The sequence below is a fragment of the Camelus bactrianus genome, chromosome 33, assembly GCF_048773025.1.
Source record: "Camelus bactrianus isolate YW-2024 breed Bactrian camel chromosome 33, ASM4877302v1, whole genome shotgun sequence".
Taxonomy (NCBI): domain Eukaryota; kingdom Metazoa; phylum Chordata; class Mammalia; order Artiodactyla; family Camelidae; genus Camelus; species Camelus bactrianus.
In genome coordinates this window covers 15,658,604-15,680,782 of record NC_133571.1, presented here as the reverse complement: position 1 = coordinate 15,680,782, position 22,179 = coordinate 15,658,604, and the positions used below count along the sequence as shown (strand labels likewise).

At 37.0% G+C, this 22,179-nt stretch overlaps 1 protein-coding gene across 5 annotated transcripts in view; it reads right to left on the bottom strand.

The window, feature by feature from the left end:
• Nucleotides 1–22,179, bottom strand: part of TBCEL (tubulin folding cofactor E like) — a 56,815-nt gene that overhangs the window by 6,000 nt on the left and 28,636 nt on the right. For all 5 annotated transcript variants that reach the window (XM_074357036.1, XM_074357037.1, XM_074357033.1 and 2 more), the window contains one exon: nt 21,039–21,155. In XM_074357036.1, the coding sequence (XP_074213137.1) occupies nt 21,039–21,155 (117 nt within the window). The remainder of the gene's footprint in view (nt 1–21,038; nt 21,156–22,179) is intronic.

Below are 22,179 nucleotides of genomic sequence, written 5' to 3'. Positions count from 1 at the left end.
GTAGTATCCCAGGTTCTCAAACTCTGCAGGGACAAAAGAAACAACGGAGAAGGGGTCAAGAAGTTCACTCATACTATGTTTCAGTACAGATGGTCTAGAGAGAGGTACCCACTTAAAAGAAGATAAGACACAAAACAGCAACTAAGCACATACCACAGCAAAAGGAATAAAAGCAGAACTCAACCTGAAAGAAAACATAACTGAATGAAAAGAAAATGCCCCACAAACACTCTAAGGTCTAGACTCAATAAGGACATAAATATAATAAAACACAAGCTCAAAGACGATAAACAGCAGAATGAGATGAAAAGGGAGATTTCAGCGCCAGTGAAAGAAACGGAGGAGCAAAACAACACATTACCCACCGAATAAATCAACCAGAAAGCGTGACCCAGGAATATTATACCTCACTGAGTTTTTTTCAGAAATAAATTTAACAAGCAAATATTGTGAAACAAGAGCTTAGGGAACAGTGCACCCATCAGTCCTTCTGAAAAAGAAAAAGAAAAATACTACTCAACAATGAGATTAAAGAACTAATGGGAAGCTCTGAATCTATTTCGACATAAAACTAAAATTTAAAAGAATAACTATATAATCCTAGACTTATTTATAATTGATACTATAGTCAACTGAATTTATCTCAAACATAAACCTATTTGTACACAAAATTATGATCCATGTGCAGAAACTAGCCTATTTGCTACAACTGGTCAAATATATCAGCAAATTAAGTGACCCATCAATTAGAACACTCTAAGGTCTTACAGTTAACTCAAAATCAGCACGTCCAGAAATAATTCGTTTTCATTCCCCAATCGTATTCTCTTCTAGTCTTTCTTATCACAGTGAATGGCACCAGAAACTAGCCATCTAAGCCAGAAACGAACAATCATCCTGATTCCTTCCTATCTCTCCTCTCCATTTCTCCCACTCAATCAATTGCTGTGTCCTAGTAATTCTGTTCCTAAATATTTCGTGAATCTATCTGTATCTCTCTTGCCCACCTGTCTTGTAAATTCAAGCTACTATTATTAACAATCTGGATTGCTACAGCTTTCTTTGGATGCATAAGCTGGGTGAGTTTTCTCAGAATTAGTTCCAACCTCCTTCTAGAAAGCCTTTCTGTACTGCAAAGCTGAAAACTACATGTACCACACTGCTTTGCAGGTGAGATTGAACTTGCACCAATCACATTTAACAGCCCTGGGGAGAGATACAGTGGATCTAGCAGACATGGTGTGGGATCATTTTGGGTAGAGGCTTCCTAATTGCCAGACTGCAGTTCAAGCAGTGTGTTCCTGGAGCCAGCATCCCTGGCAGCAGCCTGCTGATCTTCAGATCACAGCTTAGATGGTGTGATCCAGCACCAGGGACAGCAGCTTCCCGAGTCTCCCCTCATGTGATGCTAGGAGAGGCAGCAGTGCCCTTGGTGGGCTAGTTCTGCGGTACCGCTCTAGAGGTAACCCTGGCTCTTCCAGAGATTTTGTGAGCACCTTATTCCCTGTATTAAATCCCTTTCTTCTTAAAATAGCTAATGTGGCTTCTATCATCTATAACTGAAACTCAAGTGATACTCTTTCAAATGGTTTTCCATGATTTCAGGGTGGCCCCCAAATGACCCCTGTCTATATTACAGCCAACACGATTGCTATAGAACACAAATCTGACAACACTCTTCTCCTTAAAATCACACAAGCCCCATCAGAATAAAGCCCTAACTCTGATATAATCGTGGTAGGCAGACTTTTGGCCCCTCAGTGATCTCTATGCCCTGGTGTTATTCTCAAGATTATATCATGTTATATGCCCAGCTGACTGTAAGAGGTTAACTAGATAGACCTAATCTAACCGTCTGTGCCCCTGAAAGCAGGGAAGCTTCTCCAGCTGGCAGTAGAAGAGGAAGTCAGAGAGGTTCCAAGCATGAGGAGGACTTGACAGACCACTGCTGGCTTGAAGATGAAGGGGACCAGCTGGAAAGCATGAGAAGAAACAGAATTCGGCCACCATCCTGAATGAGCCTGTAAGGCGATTCTTCTCCACAGCCTCCAGTAAGAAACACAGCTCTGCTGACCCCTTGACTTTGGCCTTGCAAGAACCTAAGCAGAGAACCCAGTTACGCCATCCTGTGCCCATGCTTCTGACCCACAGAAACTGTAACATAATAAACAGATACTGTTTTAAGCCACTAAGCTTACGCTAGTTACAGCAGCAATAGAAAACTAACATATCGACTATAAAAGGCCCTTCATGATCCGGTTCCTTCATCACTGTACCAATTTATTTTGTGCCATCAACATTACCGCTTCCTGTACCTGCTTTCCACTTACTTAATCTTAAAATCAATGTTTACTTATTAACTTGCAGGTAAATCCAGCAGACTTTTATATATGAATAAAAGTTTAGCTATGAGCTGTAATATTTATGCTTTATTCTATAAAAATGAAGAAAAAGTAGTAGAGTTGTGACTCCCTATAACTCACTACACACACTGAATATGTTTCCCTAAAAGTTACATAAGTAAAAATCACGATTCCAAGATAATACGTTTACTCCCAGCTATCTGATTTTGGATTATCTTTAAGCAGGGCTAATCAGTAGATACAAGAAATTACGGTTGAACGAAATGCCCAGTAAGTTTTAGAAACTAATTTTGTCTTAGTCTTCTAGCTTAGATATTTCATTCATTATTCAAAAATCCACCTAAACTATGTCTGAACTACATCTGCATACTCTACATTATTGGAGCTTTTCTTAGCATCAACCCCAAAGCTACCCCAAAGCCTTAAGAGGTAAACGATTTCTGATGACTAAGTAATCTTCAAAACTAATGATCTCAGTTTATAATCTACCAATCAGTACTTCTATCTGATTATTAAAAAGTAGTTAATATTTACAAGTATCACTTCTGAAGTGGGCAAAATACTATAAAAGTCTGCCTTGGAAGATACTGACAAGGATGTACTGCAATAAGCAAATGCTAAAATACAATACATACTGTGTTTGTATTCAGAAGTTCTGAATATCATTCCACTGTGACCTTCTAACAGAAAATGACCAATCACAAGGGAAACAAAATTTACTACACAAGGCACAAAGGCCAGCGGGACCACATGGGCAACTGAGAATGATAAATGGAAACCAAATGCTCGCTGCGACCTTGTGAAGAACACTACCCACGGGCAAACTGTCATTGTGCCTTTTTTCCTTAAATAAAAACACCCACGGAGACTAAAGCTTCTTTCAACTTTAAGAGTCTGTGAATGGTGAACAGTCAGAAATCAGGCTACCGGTAAGGTGGGGTTGAACGTGGCACTAACAAAGAGGGGGCTGGAGAATGAAGCCATCCTTAGTGGAGCTAGGGTAGCTCCAATCCCAGGGCACGTAAGCAAGCATTCACACACTGGGGGCCCCTCGTCCACGGGACACCTGCCTAATGTGACAGACACAAGAGCAGATTTTAGCAGCATGATGGTCGGGTTGGGAGAGATATGCCCCTTTCTCCTTATTGCCTATTTTCACTCTTGATTCCTGAGATAGCTGGGAACATTTCCTCAATCACAATTCAGTCACAGGTCTATAACTCTAGAATAAATAAAGACTTGGCACATTACTTGAAAAAGAATGTAGGTTCCTACTATAAATCTTAGTCTGAGGGTGAATTTATGATAAAACCTAAAACCCAAGGATGGATAGAGACAAAGGTTAACTCATTCTCAGCTCTGAGTAGCCTTATAAATGATCCTAACTAGATAACAGAAACATTAAATATTTTACATAATTTTTAGGAAACTGTAAAACTAAAGTAGGCCTAGAACCAAAGGCTTTGAGGTGTCAGAAATCTTCCAATTTTGGACCTCAGGTCTCGAAATCCATAAAAGCAGCAGCTCACAATCTCAAGGCGCATCCTAGAGAAGAATGACAGGATTTTCATTTCACGCAGGTGCAGATACCACCATGTGGTTATGGGTATCTCAGGGCTGCTCTATCCATCCCTTACAGCTAAGAGAGGTGTGCTCACAGGAGGCCGACATGGTACTCTTAAGCTCACAATATTACTACTCTATTGATTCTCAAATGCAGACTCATATTCAATCACCTGGAGTCTTTATTCTAAATAAAGCTATTTTACTACAAAATAAATCCCTAATGCATACATCTCTCTCTTTAAGGAATGCAACAAATAAAACACGAAAAATCTCTTATGATTCATTTGGTTGAACCAAATCATTAGATGTAACTGTAAGAAAAACATTCATATAGTTTACTTTGTCTCCCAAGGCATTATGAAGGATTCAAAATATATTCCAAACATCTGACTGCTGTTATTTAATCTCTCCTGTATGTTATGCTTTCTCTCATTTTGATAGGGATCATATGGCATATCAAAGCTATCTCCCTAGCATTCTACAGCTGGGATTTTACACTACACTGAAACAGGAAACAGTTTTCTCAAGGTTACCAGTATCTTATTTATTAAAACACATAAACAACACATTTCAGAGGCAGAAAGGGTCTTAGGGATCTCCATTACATATTTTACAGAGATAGCAACTGCGGGCCAGTGTGTCAGCCCAGAGTCTAACAGCTAGTGAACAGAGGGGTGGAAATTAGAACTCAGATCTTGCTCTCAGACCATCATTCTTTCTTAGTTCTCATCATCTTAGGGGTTTGCTGCAATAATGAATACTGTTCTAGAAATTCTTTTCTCTGTTTCACATTTCAAATGCCCCCTTTCATGTTCTCATTCCTCTTTTTACCATTTACACTCCCACAGCCCTCAAAATTCACTCCCAGATTCTCTGCCCTTTTGTCTTTCTGATCTTCATCACAGAACTAATTCTTTTACTTAGCTTAAGCCAAAGATGTTGCCTACTTGTCTTCCTCAAGCTTCTGTATTTCACCCACCTCCACAATTGTTTATTCTCATCTTTCACACATAGCAAAGTAAATTGAACTGAACTTAGTATTTTCCATATAGTTTTTCATCAAGGCTTAAGTCATAGAATTTTGTTTCAATTCACTATTTCTTAAAGTCCTGTCAGAACTAACTTGTAAATGGATAAGTTAAGTGTGACCTATTCATATAAAAGAATGCCATATAGCAGTTAAATAATTATTTTGACTTACATTTATTAATATAATTAAAGCTTTAATCAAAATGGCTCCATAAATTCACATTTTAATGTCTTTCTGCTTCAAACACACAAAGTAAAATGGATACAGAATGAAAGGTTGAATTCCAAGAAGACATAGTTCAGGTGTAAAAATAAGAGACATCTCCATGGACCAGAAATTGAAAAGAAATACAAAGCATACAACTGAAGCCACAGGACTCCAAATCCAAAGCAGGCAGTACCATTCAGGAGTTAGGTTCCTGTTAGGCAAAGGAGATTAAAAGCACTCCATGGGAGAGAGAGGAATTCAAGTCAGTTTATTGCCAGAAGCAGGGGTAGGGTTAGGGTGATAGAGGCTGGGCAGGAAATAAGGATGCAAAAAACTGCTGCACACCCACTGCTTGGGGCTACCTCTTTCAAGCAGTGGGTCTGGGTAAAAGAAGTAAAAAGATAGCCCTACCATAAGGAATTGAATCAAATCACCTGCTGCCTAGGTGACTAGATTTATATTAACTCTGTCATCAGTGGGAAAGGTCTCCAAAATCCATTATAAGAGCTGGTTCTGGACCAGGAGTCTGAGGAAATGGCGAGAGATAAACTGCAAAAGCCGTTAGGCAGGGAGAGGTGAGCTCAAACAGGAAGACATAAAAATTCTCAATGTGCATGTATCTAACAACAGGGCTTCAAGATAATGAAGCAAAACCTGATAGAACTGGAAGTAGAAATAGACAAATCCGTATTCACAGCTGGAGACTTCAGCACTTCTTTCTCAGTAATTGACAGAACAAGCAGGCAGAAAATTGTTAACAATATAAAAGACCAGGACAACGCTAAAATCTTGACCTAACTGACATTTTTAATACACACTTCCAGGCAACATCAGAATATACCTTTTTTTTCTACTGCATATGGAATACTGACCAAGACAGACCATATTCTAGGCCAAAAACATACCTCAACAGATGTAAAATAATTGAAATAATATAAAGTATGCTCTCTGACTATAATGAAATTAAACTTGAAATCACTAACAGAAAGATAACTGGAAAATCACCAAGAATTTGGAAAATACACAACACACTTGTAAATAAACCATGGGTCAAGGAGGAAGTCACAATAGAAATTAGATTTTTTAAATTCAATGAAAATAAAAACACAATATATCAAAAATTCTAGAATGTAGCTAAAGCAGCACTTAGAGGAAAATTTATAGAATTAAATGTTTATAAAATAAAGATCTCAATGATCTGAGCTTCTACCTTAAGAAACTAGAAAAAGGTGAGCAAATTAAACTCAAAGCAAGAGGAAGGAAGGAACTAATAAAGACATGAGCAGAAATCACAGAAATAGAATGCAGAAAAACAATCGAAACCCCATGAAATCTAAAGCTGGCTCTTAAGGTTAGTGATTTGATAAACCTCTAGCCAGACTGATGGAGAAAAGAAGATACCACTATCAGGAATAAATGAAGGACCATCACTACAGACCCCACAGATGCTAAAGGTTTATAATAAATGAATATTATGAACAACTTTATGCCCATAAATTCAATAACTAAGATGAAATGGATGAATTTTTTCAAAGAAAGAAGTTACCACAGTTCATTAAAGAAGGAACAGATAACTTGAATCAAGCTATAGCTATTAAATAAATTTAATCATAGTTAAAACCCCCAGCAAAGAAAACACCAGGCGAAGATGGCTTCATTGACAATTTCTACAAAATATTTAAGAAAGAAATAATATTAATTCTATACAAACTCTTTTAGAAAAGAGAAGAGGAAAGAACACTCACAAACTCATTTTATGAGGCCAGCACTATCCTAATATAAAACAAGCCAAAGACATTACAAGAAAAGAAAACTATACATCAATATCCCTCATGAACATTGACACAAAAATCCTCAAAAAATATTAGCAAGTGAAATCCACCAACATATAAGAACATAATACATTATAACCAAATGAGATTTATCCTGGGCATTTAAGGCTGTTTAAATATTTAAAAAATGAGTCAATATAATCCACTGTAATGGCATGCTAAGAAAACCTACGAATTTCTCAAGAGGTACAAAAAAAAGGAAGAGAAAAAAAAGAAAATAAAAAAGAAGTATAAGTCATAAATTGGAAAAGAAGACATACACTGTGCCCTATCTAGATAACATGATTGCCTACAGTGAATCTACAAAAGAGTTTAGCAAGGTTGCAGAACATATATGTTCAATATACAAAACCCAATTGTATTTCTATACCTAGCAATGAACAACTGAAAATTGAAATTAAAAAACTGTACTATTTGTAATAGGACCTAGATACACAAAATCCTTAAGTAAAAATGTAACAAAATATATGCAGGATCTATATATGAAAAAATACAAAACACTAATTAATGAAAGAAATCAAAGAGAACTTAAATAAATGGAGAAATATACTGGTTCAAAAACAGGAAGACTAAATACTATTAAGATGTCAAATTCTACCCAAAGTGTTCTACTAATTCAACACAATCTCAATCAAAATCCCAGCAGAATTTTTTTTCTAGAATTCAACAAGCTTATTCTAATACTTATACAAAAAGGCAAAGGGACTAGAATAGCCAAAATAACTTTTAAAAGAAAATCAAAGTTGAAAGACCCACACTACCTGAATTTGAAGTCTTATTATAAAGCTACAGTAATCAAGAGAGTATGATACTGGCAAAAGGAAAGACACAATGCAAAAGAACAGAGAATCCATAAATAGAGAGTCCACCTGTATGGTTAATTGATTTTCAACAAAGGTGTAAAATCAATTCAATAGAAAATAGATAGTCTTATCAATGGATGCCACTAGAACAATAACACCCAAATGCCAAAACGTAAAACCTAAAACTATAAGATGTCTGGAAAACATTAGAAAATCTCTGTGATCTTAAGTTAGTTAAAGACTTCTAAGATATGATACCAAAAGCATAGTACATAAAGGAAAAAAACCAGTAAGTTGCATGTCATTAAAACTTAAAACATCTGTTATTTGAAACAGTTAAAAGAATAAAATAAAAAGCCAGACTGAGAGAAAATATTTACAAAACACGTATCTAGTAAGAGACATTTATTTGGAATATATAAAGAACTCTCAAGACTCTGTAATAAAAAAACAAGTAACCCAGTATAAAAAAGGGCAAAAGATTTAAACAGATACTTCACAAAAGAGGGTATGTGGATAGCAGATAAGCTCGTGAGAAAATGCTCAGCACCATTAGTCACTATGGAAATACAAATTAAAACAAAGAGATACCACTACATATCTATTAGAATGACTAAAACTAAAGACAGAAACAAGAAAATTGTAAACACTAAGTGACAGTGAGGATATGGCAAGAGGAATTTTCACTTGGTGCTGGTAGGAAAGCAAAATGGTACAGTCACTTTGGAAAACAGCTTGGCAAGTTAAACATATATTTCCTATATGACTCAGCAATTCCACTTTCAGATATTTATCCAAGAGAAATAAGAACTTATATTTACACAGAAATCCATAGAAGAGTGTTTTCATAGCTTTCTTAATAAACTGTGATAGATGAATCTCAAATGCATTATGCAAAGTAAAAGTTTCTTTTATAGACTCAAAGGCTGCCTACATCTCCTTTTCAGCAAAGGATAGAATTACTAGAAAATTAGCAAGAATAGAGATCTGAACAAAAGAATCAATCAACAGTATCTAATTGACATATATAGACCACTCCACCCAACAACAGCAGAATACACAATTTCTAAGCACTCATGGAACAATCACTAAGGTGGCCATAAAATAAACTTCAACAAATTTTAAAAATTGATATTACACAAAGTATGTTTTCTGATCATAATGGAACCAGAGCAGAAAACAGTATCAGAAAGACAAGAGGAAATTCCCTAAACACTTAGAAATTAAACTTCTAAATAATCCATGGGTCAAACAAGAAGACTCAAATAAAATGATAATTTTTTAAAAAAACATAGAATTGAAATTAAAATTAAAATATAACACATCAAAACATATGGGATGTCAGCAGTGCTGAGAGTGAAATTTATGGGACTAAATGTTTATTAGGAAAGCCCTCAAATTAAGACTCTATATTCTTAACTCAAAAGCTAGAAAAAGAAAAGCAAATCAAGCAACAGGAAGGAAATAAGCAGAAATCAATGGTATTTTTTAAAAAAGGAAAACAACACTGAAAACTAAAAACCATTGCTTAAAGAAATTAATGAAAACACAAATAAATGGAAAGACATTCCATGTTCATGGATTGGAATACTGTATATTATTAAGATGTCTATAGTACTCAAAGCAATCTACAGATTCAATGCAATCCCTATCAAAATCCCAATAGCGTCTTTTTTTTTTTTTTTTTTTGCAGAAATAGAAAAAATCATCCTCAAATTCATATGGAATCTCAAAGGATCCTGATTGGCCAGAAAAATTTTGAAAAGGAAGAATAAATTTGGAGGACTCGCATCTCCTTACTTCAGAACATATTACCAAGCTACAGTAGTCAAAACAGTGTGGTACTGGTATAAAGCCAGACATACAGACCAGTGGAATAGAATAGAGAGGGCAGCAATAAAACCTCACATTCAACAAATGGTGCTGGGAAAATTAGATATCCACATGCAAAAAAAGAAAATAAAGTGGACCATTACCTTATACTATATACAAAAATTAACTCAAAATGCATTTAAGACCTAAATGTAAATTCAAAACTATAAAATTCCTAAAAGAAAACATAGGGAAAAGCTTCATGACACTGGATTTGTCAATGATATTACATCAAAAACAAAGACAACTAAAGCAAAAATAAACATATAGGACTACATCAAACTTGAAAAAGTTTTGTGCATCAAAGGATACAATGAGCAGAGCTAAAAGACAACTTATAGAATGGGAGAAAAATATTTGCAAATCATTTATATCTGATATGGGGTTAATATCCAGAACATTTAAGGAAATCCTACAAATCAACAACCAAAAAATTTTTTTAAAAGACTGAAAAATGGGCAAAGCACTTGAACAGACATTTCTCCAAAGATGATATACATATGGCCAACAAGCATATGAAAAGATGTTCAATACCACCAGTTATCAAAGACATACAAATCAAAACCACTATGAAATATCACTTCACACCTATTAGGATGGATACTATTTTAAAAAAAACCACACAACTACAGTTCCGCAAAATTTTACTATTGGGGGAAACTGGGTAAAGGGTACACAGGATCTGGATATATTAATTTTTACAACTGCATGTGAATCTATAATTATCTCAAAAAAACTTCAGTTGAAAAAAAAAAGAGTACATACTATATGACTCCATTTATATGACATTCCAGATAAGTCAAAACTAAAGGAATAGAAAATAGATCAGTGGTTGCCAAAAGGTGGGAGCCAAGGGAAGGTTTGAGGAATACAAGATTTGGGGGTGGGGTGGGGTGAAAGAACTGTTGTATATTTTAATTGTGTTGGTGGTTACATATCTGTGGTGTTTGTCAATACTCAGAAATGTATACTAAAAAGGGTAAAATTCATTCAACATCAATTATACCTCAGTAAATCTGACTTTAAACAAAGGACACTACTAAAAGATAATCATTTAGCAGGACCAATCAAGAAAAAAGAGAAAGGCAGGAATAAACATTAATAGGAATGAAAAAGGAGATGAATACTGATACAGTACATTTTTTAATCAAACATATCCCTCATTATGGGATGATATTAAAGATCTATTGATAAGTAAAAAAAAAAAAAAGGCAAGATGTGCATTGTTTTGGACTAATTATGTACAAAAAATATGTACTGAATAGCAATATGAACTGCAACAAGGAACTAGTGCCAGTAGCTGCCTAGGGACCAAATACCTGAGTGGCTGCTAGGGAGAAAAGTGGGAAGACTTGGGTTTTGGTCTATACCCTTTTAAATTACATGGGAGTATTACCTAGTTCAAATGAGAATTAAATAGAAGAAAATAATTTAAATACCTACCCATAAGTGTTAAGAATATTATGAATGACTATAAAATTTTTAACTTAAATAGTTAATTTAATTAAAAAAAATAAAATTACCAATGTAATTCATTTTATGAAGCTAATATAACCGTTACAACAACACCAGAAAAGAACAGTAGGAAAGAAAATTACAGACTAATTTTAGCTATGAAAACAGATGGAAACATCCCAAATAACATTATAAAATTAAATTCTGCAGTGTTGAAAAAGAACACTTAGTATTTTACAACCAATGTCAACATTCCAGGAATGCAAAGATGGTTCAATACCTGTAAATGTATCATTAAAATTCATGTTAACCAAAAAAATTAAAAAGTTAAATTCAGGCTAACAGAACAAAATAACATGCGCCTCTCAATACAGAAAGAACAGTCTGTTTAAAAAAAGTCAATACTCATTCATAATAAAAGAAACTCTTAGAAAAACAAAGACAGTAACTACCTTAACCTAATGAAGGGCACCTATCAAAAACCTGCAGCATAAGTCATATTTTGTATCCAAACACTTCACACTGAAACTGTGGAAGCAGCCTCTTTAAAGTGAGAAACAAGATAAAGAAAAATACCCCTTTTACTGTTCATTTTAAATATTATACTGGAGGAGGTTCTATTGAAAAACAGAAAAAAGAGATACAAAAATATTTGCAGATATGACTGTCTACATAGAAGTTCAAAAGAAGGTAAAGTTTAATTATTCCACATATCAGCAAGACTGATGGATACAGGCTCATCATACGAAATTAAATGGCATTCCTGTACACAAACAACAACCAATTAGAAAGCAGTAACAGAAAAAATTATTTCATTTCAAATAGCAACAAAACGTATAAGATGTCTATAAATTAATTTAACAAAGATGTGCAAGGCCATTGTGAGAGAATTAGAAATATTGCTGAAGGATATAAAAGATTCTCTGAATTAAATGGAAAGACAGCCCATATTCACAAATAAGACATACAGCATCAAGATGTCAATTCTTTCAAATTAGTCAATGAATTCAATGCAACTGGAATCCAAATTACAGCCGGATTTTTGTGGAACTTGATAAGCCAATCCTAAAATTCACAGGAAAAAGGACCTATATAATCTGAATTAGATTCAGATTAATCTAAACCTGAAAAGGAACAATTAGGGAACTTACCCTTATTGGGAATTAAGACTTACTAAATTTAGCAATGTAACTGAGCAATTTTGTAATGGCACAGGAATGAACAAATACACCAATGGAACAGAACAGGACCCTGACAAAGAACCATGAAAGCATATAAAAAACTAGATATATAACAGAGGTGGCATTACAGATTAATGGTGAATGCCAGTTCTCCATATGAGGGAAAAACAAACCCTTAGGTCTCTAAGACTAAACACAAAAACAGATTCCAGGTAGATCAAAGACGTAAATGTGAAAACACTCTGAGAAAAACACTCAGAAGATTATCTTCAGTGATCTTTGGAAAGGAAAGGACTTCTTAAATAAGATGGAATATGACTAAACCATAAAGAATTGATACATGTGGTAATAAATTTTTAAAACTTCTTTGCAACAAAAAGCAAAGTGAAAAGATCAGATTGAAAAGCTAACTGAGAAGAAATGACAATGTATATTGACAAAGAATGATAAAATCCTACTTTATATTTTAACGGGTAGATAAAATACAGTAAGTAGGTATCAAGGATACATATCAAATTCCTGCCAGCAGGTAGTTACTTCTTGTAGTAAGAAACAGGACTAAGAACAGAGGCAAAAAGGTACTTCAATTGTATCTGTAATATCATTTATTTCACTTAAAAATAAACTTGAAATGAAGAGAAAAATACTAATAATCATCACTTTTAAATAATGTGAACATGAGTGTTTGTTTTCTTATTCTCAGTATTTTAATTCTAAAAAGCCAACCAAAGGAAAAAGGACAAAACTGGCCCCCTGCGCTGCCAACAGTTCAGACACCAAAGATAATTTCCCCCAAGACCATAATTTGTAAGGCTGGATCTTATTCTTTCTTTCCTTTGCAGCTATATTCAAATCTGCATATATAACTCCAATCAAGATTAGGAAGGTAGCCTATCTCCTGGTGGGCTGGGAAAGTGGAAAGAAGTCAGAGTCAAGTCCAAGGTAATTGGAATGACAAAAGCTGTGAGCAACAGGGAGAGCTAACATTTCAGAGGCTCTCCACGGTGCGCCAAGGAGAAAGCCCCTTTTGTTTCTCATCAGATGCACGGCTGAATGTGAGGAGTGCTGTGTCACGGCCCTTGTCAGAGGATGATGGAGCCTGGCAGTATGGAGAACCCCAGGAGACTCATGTCCAACGCAGGAATGTTCCTTCACAACAGCAGGTCCTCTGTCTGGAAGGAATATGAGGTAACGGACACAGCACACTAGGATTTCTCCAGCATCCAAGACAAAATAAGCCTTCATTGTGGTGGTGTCCAAATACGGGCTGCTGCCCCGCTCTCACAATAACATGAAGATACAATCAGCTCTATTTAGAAAAGCCATTAGTTTAAGCAGGAAAAAACATACTCTCCATATTTTAAAAAGCTGGGCACCACTAATGACAATCCAACAAGCATCTGAGGAACGCCTGCTATAATCCTTGACATCGGAAATAAGGACTTCCCAGGACACAGTTTAGGGACTGCTTGGGACAAACACAAAATGAGGTACTAAAGGAAAATAAAAGCAAAGCAAAGTCTTTAAGAAAACCTATTTCTGGCTTTGCCACTCCATCTCTGACAACAGAATTTCCTCCCATCAGAGTAACTTCACTGGAGCAATGCCTCTTATAATTCCTCTTTATGAAAAACAAAATTTGAAAGTCTGAAAAAAAGATAACCCAAATCAATGAATTTACTTCCCCTGACTGTCCTCAAAAACAAAAAGAAGCCATTGAACCTCCAAAAGATACATGATATGTTGGTTTCTAAAAGAAAAGTTACATGGTTTGCCTTTTTCTCTTTGTTTCTCTTCAAAACTAAACAGAGGGCTGTGTATTAGTCAAGTACTAAATAAGTAATTTAAATTCAACCTCTCAGAGGAAATAGAGAGCGCAAACATAAAATAAAGGGAAAACTGATAAATATAGGCAGTGTGGACAGACATCTGATTAACAGCAAGGCAAAAATAACAAACAGGTACACTTAAACATGTATCAGATTAAAAAACATGGAGGTTTCTTTCTCTCTAAGAGGTACTTTTATACCCCTAGAGAAACCAGGGCTTTAAGTATCAGAAAACTCGTAGAGCTCCACGAAGTGTTTCCTAAGGACTACTGCAAATTCTACAGTGAAATTCTGTCCCAACATGTGCACCTCTGTAAAAAGACATAAAGGACCCCCAATGCACATATCCTCCTTCACTCGTTTCAGTTGCTAACTAGGTCCCTGGGTCTCTCCCAGCTTCTCCTTCTAAACATAAGCCAAAATCTGCCCATGTAACTTTCCCACATGACACCTTTCAGCGATTTCCCACTGCCCCCAAGAAAGACACCTTGTCCCCTGGCATGGCACACCAAGGTCTGGAAGGGCCTACCCCAGTTCCTACCTTCCCCCCAAGCATTATCTGCCTCTGTTTCCGACTTCATTGCTTTTCACCAAGTCACACTGAGACTGTTGTAGCTCACGACACAGGAAGGGTCACTTCATACCTCGATGCCTTTACTTCCCACGTGCTCCCTTCTGTCTGGAATATTCTCCCATCACCTTTGCCAGATTAATTCAGCCATTTTCTAGGAAGTATCACTTCTTCCAGGGGAGCTAAGCACCCCTCCTCTGTGCTCCCAGAGCATAATTCGAAGAGTGGATCGTTTTACTGAACAGTTGCTGTAGTCAGGCACCGCTCTAGGCATCGAGGGTAGGGCAAAGCACGAAACAGTAGATCTTGCTTTTACAGAGCTTACAGTTCAGTGCAGGGAGAGGACAGCACACAAGAACTGTGAGTTAGGTGCCGATAAATAAGACAAATAATGGTAGGTTAAGAGACCGACAGGAAACAGGGGGTTGCCATTTCGGACAGGTTGGTCAGGGAGGGAACCTCTGACGAGGCATCAGTGAGGGAGAGAGCCAAGCCGTCAACTTGGTGCACTCCGACCAGGGGAAAAAAAGCAGATGCCTGAGGTGGAAGTGTGCTTGGTGTGCCTGAGGAATAGCAAGGAAGATGTTTTTGTTTTTGTTTCTGTTTTTAACATACTCAAGTTTTTATAACCTGACTGCCATGTAGACAATACACGATAGGGGGCGAGGGTGGAAATAGGGAGACCAATTAAGAGGCTACTATAATAATACAAGTAAGGGATTGGGAAGGCTTGAATTAAAATGAATAGTAAGAAGTAGTCAGATTCTATATATTTTTGAAAGTAGAATTGGGAAAAACAAACAAACAAATGGACTAGACGCGGGTGGGGTGTGGGAAAAAGAAATCAGAGATGATGCCGAACTCTTAATCCTGAGCAACCGGAAAAATGGAGAGATGGAGAAAAATGTGCAGAGCAGCAGATACGGCAGGGAGGAGGAGGGGCCAGGGAAAGGCAATAGAGGGGACCAAAAGTTCCCTTTGGGACACGTTAGGTTTAAACATCCAGGTGGAGATGTCATGTAGGTGTCTGCAAATACTAGTCTGGAATTTAGGGGCAGATTGGAGCTGGAGGTATGCACTTGGCAATTATTTGAATATGAAAGGCACAGGACTGGATAAAAGTAGAAGAGAAGAGGTCCAAGGACCAAAGCCTGGAGTGACTGGATTTTCAGAGGTTGGGAACATGAGGGGACTCCAGCAAAGGAAATATAGCTCCAGCTGGGCCCAGATGGCAAGCTTCTTGAGAGCAGACACTATTTTTGTCTTATCTTCAGCTTCTGGCTCAGTGCCTCTCAATTCATAGTACGTAGTCATTAAACAAATTAAACCATCCTTCAAAACCCAGCTAGAATCTAGAGTTATTTCCTAGAAGTTCTGGTAAAATATGAGAGTCCAATAAATGAGATATGTCCAGCCAGTGAGGACATCCTTTTAACCACATGCAGCACACACTGAACTTGCTCTGAAAGAGTGCACCACTGCTACACAAGGCATGCTTCATGAAGAGACGAGGCATGGATGCAGGCTTTACAAGGAAGTCTACTGACTGGAAACATGTACACGATGACGTTTAAGGCCAAGAACCACGGAACAGAGATTTTTCGTCTTCTATCGTCTCACAAAGTAAATAAACATGGAACATATGGGCGATTCCTCAGTTTTTTTGTGTGTTAGTCCATTATTACCACAAACTGCTACAGTGGAGAGGCTAAACCTCCAGCTCTACCTATCAGCAGAAGGCAGTAAAAGAATAATGGAGCACCTGTAAGAAATTATAACACCCTTAGTAAGTATGTCTCCCTTCAGTCCTCTAAACATTTTATTCTGTTCATCATAAAAAGTTGAAATGAGTCAGGTACCTGGAGCTTGTATTTTTATTCTGAGATAGGAAAACAGAATATGTAAATTTCTGGATCATCTTTAAAGTCTGCTGTTGCCAAAACAATTAATCACATGGAAACAAATGTACGTGTGAATAATCCAACTGACTCACAAAGTAACTTTGCTACTATAAAGGAAACTGAACCGATCATAATGGGTTTTTACTCATACCCTCAAAAGACACTTTGGCTAACTTTTCTTACTTATGTCTAAGTTGAGCAGAGGTGTTTAGTGTGTAACGACACAAGACAGGAGAATAAGAGGAGGAAGAGAAGCTCGGGGAACCTAACAACTGGGAAAGGATGCCGCAGAAGTTAGAATTTACAGCAAAATCAAATTAAACACTAATTTTAAAAATCCATGGTCAAGTGAACAGGAATGTTTTCTTCAAAATACATGGATACCTCAATCCCACCAGGAAATTAAAGCTCAAATATGATTCTGTAGGAAACGCTGAATTATCCAGGAAGTCAAATGTTCACCTCTTACTAACTTTGCACTGTGTTATTCACTACCCAGTGGCACTTCAGGGAGAAATTATGCATATAATTTGGAAGGCAGTATCGTAATACTTACCATGCCCAGTCTGTACATCACTCTTCTTGTTTTGCAGTGAATGCATTTTAATATAAATTCCTCTGTGCTTACTCACCACTTCACCCTGCATCAGCATGAACACTGTTACAGTTCTTTTTAAAGTGCCTAGAACAGTTCCTGGCACATCACAATGGCTCAAAAAACATCCCACCAGGCGACTTACAAGAAAACTACTAGAGAACGTGTACTGTAGCGGATATCTGTCAACTATGGCTGTCCAGCATACAAATGCCCTTCTGACTTGAGGGAAACCCAAGATAGATGAGAGGCAGGAACCACTTCCTACTTCAGAAGCAAAAGAGAAGTAGATATTCTCTTTCTCCATTCCCTGAAAGCTAGAAAGTGGGAAGATGACATAAACCTGTCTAACTGTAGCTGGAATTTTAAATCTTTAGATGTAAAGCAAAGACACGAGGTCAAGCAGAGATTATTCACAGCACATAGAGAAGAGTCAAGAATTCAAAGGCACAGCTGCAGATGTCTGAGGGCAATGAAGTCCAGCAGCTTGCTGACGACTGCCCAGTGACCGGTGTAAGCAGCATACTGCCTGTACAGTGCGGTCTACAGAAATCTTGGCTGTGCCTTGCTTCCTATCAATTCTGCCCAAGCCTAATTCTCTGATCTTGTCACTTCTATGAGCTACTTAGCACTTATTATTCTTTTACTAAATTCCTATCCTACTTAGGTTGGCCAGAGTTGATTACCAGGGAGTGTGCGCTAAGAGACTGGTACCAGGGAGCAGATTACTGGCAACAGCACCTCAGGAAATTAAGGGCAATTTGGGATTGGTTTCTGGTTTAGTAGGGGCCAGTGAACAGCATACTAGTGTCCACGGAAAGGATTCTGCAAGTCCTTGACAGGGAGAGGAGAAAGTGACCACCACCTGAGCTCACATGGATGCCCTAGGAGACTGAGTGCTGCCAAGAATACAACAGAATGGAGGGCACGAAGAAGTCAAGACTATGAGGCCGAGCTCTGCTCTTCTAAGGGCACCGAGAGCTGACAGAGAATATTAAGGCCAAATTTCTACAAACCAGGCTTCAGGCACAGACTGAAGCCCAGGCACTTTTAAGAAAAGGATATTTTCTCTCTTACAACAATAGAGCGGACGTAGCTATGAAAACAAATACGCAAGGTTGGATGCTCTAGGTTGCTGAATTTTAAGTCAGGTAAATTTGCATCTATATTGGGGCTATTTTATGAAAGTTGGAACATTGACTGCAGAGACAGAGAGAATAAACTGGAATGGAAGCATAAGGGAGGATTCTGAGCACTTGGGAATATCCTGAATCCCTAATCCTCATTCAGGGTCCCCTTGCTAGCTACATCCAGTGGGACTGTTCCTCTATTGCTTGAAAAGGGAGTGAAATCCCCTTGCACGAGGGAATTACCTTGTAAGAGTAAATTCATTCATTTGCCTCATGCTTCCACCATATACACTGTACTCCACTACCGCCAGATCACAGCATGGTGTGTGGGGTGAAACACCAAAATAATTACAAGACTTCGGTCATTTATATGGACAAAAATATAGGAAATACAGGAGATGTTGACCGAGGAAAGAAAAGCAATTCTTGATCTAGCTGATTTTGTGTAGACACATTAGTGAGCAGAGCACTTGTATCTTTGGAAAACATTTCATAAGCCAGGGATACTGGTAGGAGACACTGAAATCAGGTTGCCCATTTCAGTACCAAGAAGGAAGGAAGAGACCAAGCAGTGGCATCTAACTACTAGTGAGTGAGAAAGCAGGCATAATTACATAAACAGGCAGCAAGGCCAGAGTGGTGATTCCAACAGCTTGACTGTCTAAATCTTTTGCAGTGACTAACAGATCACAGTCAGTGTAGGATTAGCATAGGTTATGTCATTCCAGGGAGAGAGAAATGTGTTTTCATTTATACAAGGCATTTATTAGGGCAGGTATAAATACATTTTAAATATATAACACTGGGGAAAAGCTATATGTATAGATGTTAGTCAACGCAGTCAAAGTGTCAGACTACAGGAGATGTTCTTTTTGCTAAATCATTCCTATTTGGGAGGAAGTCCCAAGATCAGGGGATGCAAAATTCTACCTCTCAATGCAGAAGCCAAAGTGGAGCAGATAATCTCTCTCCTGATCACTTGGGAGACAGAGTGTGGGTACATGCCCTAGACACAGCCAATCAATTGGTCAGACGCATAGTTTTGACCCGAAGGAATGAAGCAAAGGTCAGTGAGAGATTATTTTTCAGCACTATGGGGAAATCGAAAGTCCATGACACGGCTGCAAGGGTTCAGTGCAAAGTCCAGCACGGTGGTGTCTAACAGAGATGACAGTGCCAACAGAAATATATAAAGCAGATTCTAAGTTGAAACCCTGGCTACCCTTGCCTCCCTTGATTCCTGTCTAAGCTGGGTTCTCCAGCCTACCTAACAATTCTTTTCATTTCTCAATATCCTTCCAGTAAATTCCTCCCCTGATTACGATGACCTCTATGACATGCATTCAAGCACACTGACCACTACAGAGGCCACTTTAGGAGAATGATGCCATCATGGACAGAAAACAATTTACTGCCTAAACATACACTACTTCTTGCAGGAGACTGGAATTTAAGTAAACTATAATGACAGATTGATGTTCAAAGCCAGAATGTGTATTTCTTCTATTAATATGTTGGACTTAATCAAATGAAACTATAGCTACCAGATCATTTTTTAACCTAAAACATTTTCATGCAGTTTAACCTAGTATTTATGGGTTGTGTTAAAAGATATAGTCATGTTTCTCCCCACCTAGCTATTCTTAGCTAATTTTAAAAGGTTATCTTCAAAATCCTTACTTAACTTTTCTAACATTTTTAAAACACTTAAGCTTTAAAATTCTACTGATAATACCACAAAACCTTTTTTTTCCAAAAGAATCAATTTCAAAAAAAAAATCAACAGTACTGATTGAGCTTTACAGAATGTCAACCCCCTTAAAGTCTGTAAATAATAGACAACTGTGGGAAAAAAATGCTGTTCAGTAAGAATGAATTCGAATCACAGAACTGTAACCAAAAGGACCAACTAATCTGACTCACATTCAGTCCTAACTTGCATCTTGTTGCAAGTCATCTTGTCAAATGGGGTTTCATAGTATTCTTAAAGTCATTAAGAAAAGAATATAACTTGAGTAACTGCTTCTAGTTTCTAACACCTAGAAACCTGTTTTTTTTGGGGGGGGAGGGGATAGTTCTTTCTTTTATATTTACCTACATCATACCTGTTACATTTCCTTTACGTTTACAGAGCATTAACGGTCGTTTCTCACCAAACAACATATATTAACTTGTCATATTTTTAAAAGGTTCATTGCTAATTTAGGCCTCGGTATTTCTTTTCATATTCAACCATCCTAAGTCCTTTAAGATTTCCTCCAGAGTCCATCTTCTAGGCCCTTTCTCACAGTCTCTCAACCTAATGCACATCTGCCAAACCTTCCAAACTGCGGGACTTAGTATGTCCTAAAAGCAGACGCAATGTGACAAGAGGAGACCAGGTCTGGGGGCAGGTGAAAATGTGCTCCTGCAGAAGGGGACCAAGAGGACGGATGACATGGGACATGGAGCAGGGCCACTAGAAGTAGGCAAGTACTTACTCACCCAGCCATTCTTAATACAAGTGCAAGGCTAGAAGAAACACACTGTGGAAAATGAGATAAAAGAGGTTTGCTTTTTGTGCTCCTTCCTTTATTTTTAGCCTATCACCAAAGTCCTCCAAGAGGGTCCAATAACAAATTATTCGATTTTGCGCTAAAACAATAGTTCTTAAGTTGCCTCAATACCTGCTAAAGTGTGGCCAAGCTAATGGGGGATTTTTACCTGAATGGCACTTCTTCCTGCGGAACATCCACATAGTAACGGATAAAAAATCTCTCAGAATCTTCGCGCTCGCCATCGGTAACAACACTGCCGTTAAGTTTGGAAACTGATGGCAATCTATAAATGAAAAACAAAATAGAGACATTTTGAGACACTAAAAATATTTATAGCTTTAGAAATAAAATTATTGGTTTGATGCCCCATCTTATTCTCTTGAAAGGACACATCTGATGTAGCACCACTTGGGTACAACTATTGACGTGAACTAAGTTTTACATAAAGTATAAAAGGACCAAAAATATCTAAAGTTTCATTTTTGGATGTGACACTGACCTTTTATAATCATACCTCACCTTTCAAAATAAGATTCTAGGCAGCACTGTCCAACTTAAATATAATGCAAGCCACACATGTAATTTTAAATTCTCTAGCAGCTATATTTTTAAAAGTAAAAATAAAACAGATGAGATTTAATATTTAATATTTTACTTTAATATTTAATAATAATAAACTAATACTTTTTAATAATAATAAACTAATAATTTAGTTTAATATTTTAATATTTAATAAAATAGTCTATTTAAGGCAATATATCCAGGATATAATCATTTCCACATATAACCAATGCTAAAAAATAACTAAGATACTTTGCTTTTTTTTTCCCCCCACATAAAACGTCAATATCCAGTGTGTATTTTTCTCACTTAGAGCACATTTCAATTCAGAGTAGCCACAATTTCAAGTGTTCGACAGTCACACGTGGCTGATGGCCCCATACTGGGCAGCACAGGTCTACAGAAAAGTCAGTACAATTTGGTCACCTAGTCCAGGAATTCATTTATTATATTTATGAAACAGTTGTGTAAATAAAATAAAGTACAAGGCCTACCGCAAGACTTACTCTTCTTAGAAGAAAAATATGCTGAAATTTACTTCTTCAGTGAGATATGAATGTGTATGTTAACAACTGGAAAGCAGTAAAGATCTGCTAGATATTAGTTGGTTAGAAAGACCAAAACCCTGTTTACAGAGCCACTCTTCTTTAGGGAAACTTAAAGCCTACTCTTCCCCTGTCAAAACGACTACGTATAGTACACGAGAGAACAAATCACAGTTCCCTTTACATCTTAGCCAAACCTTA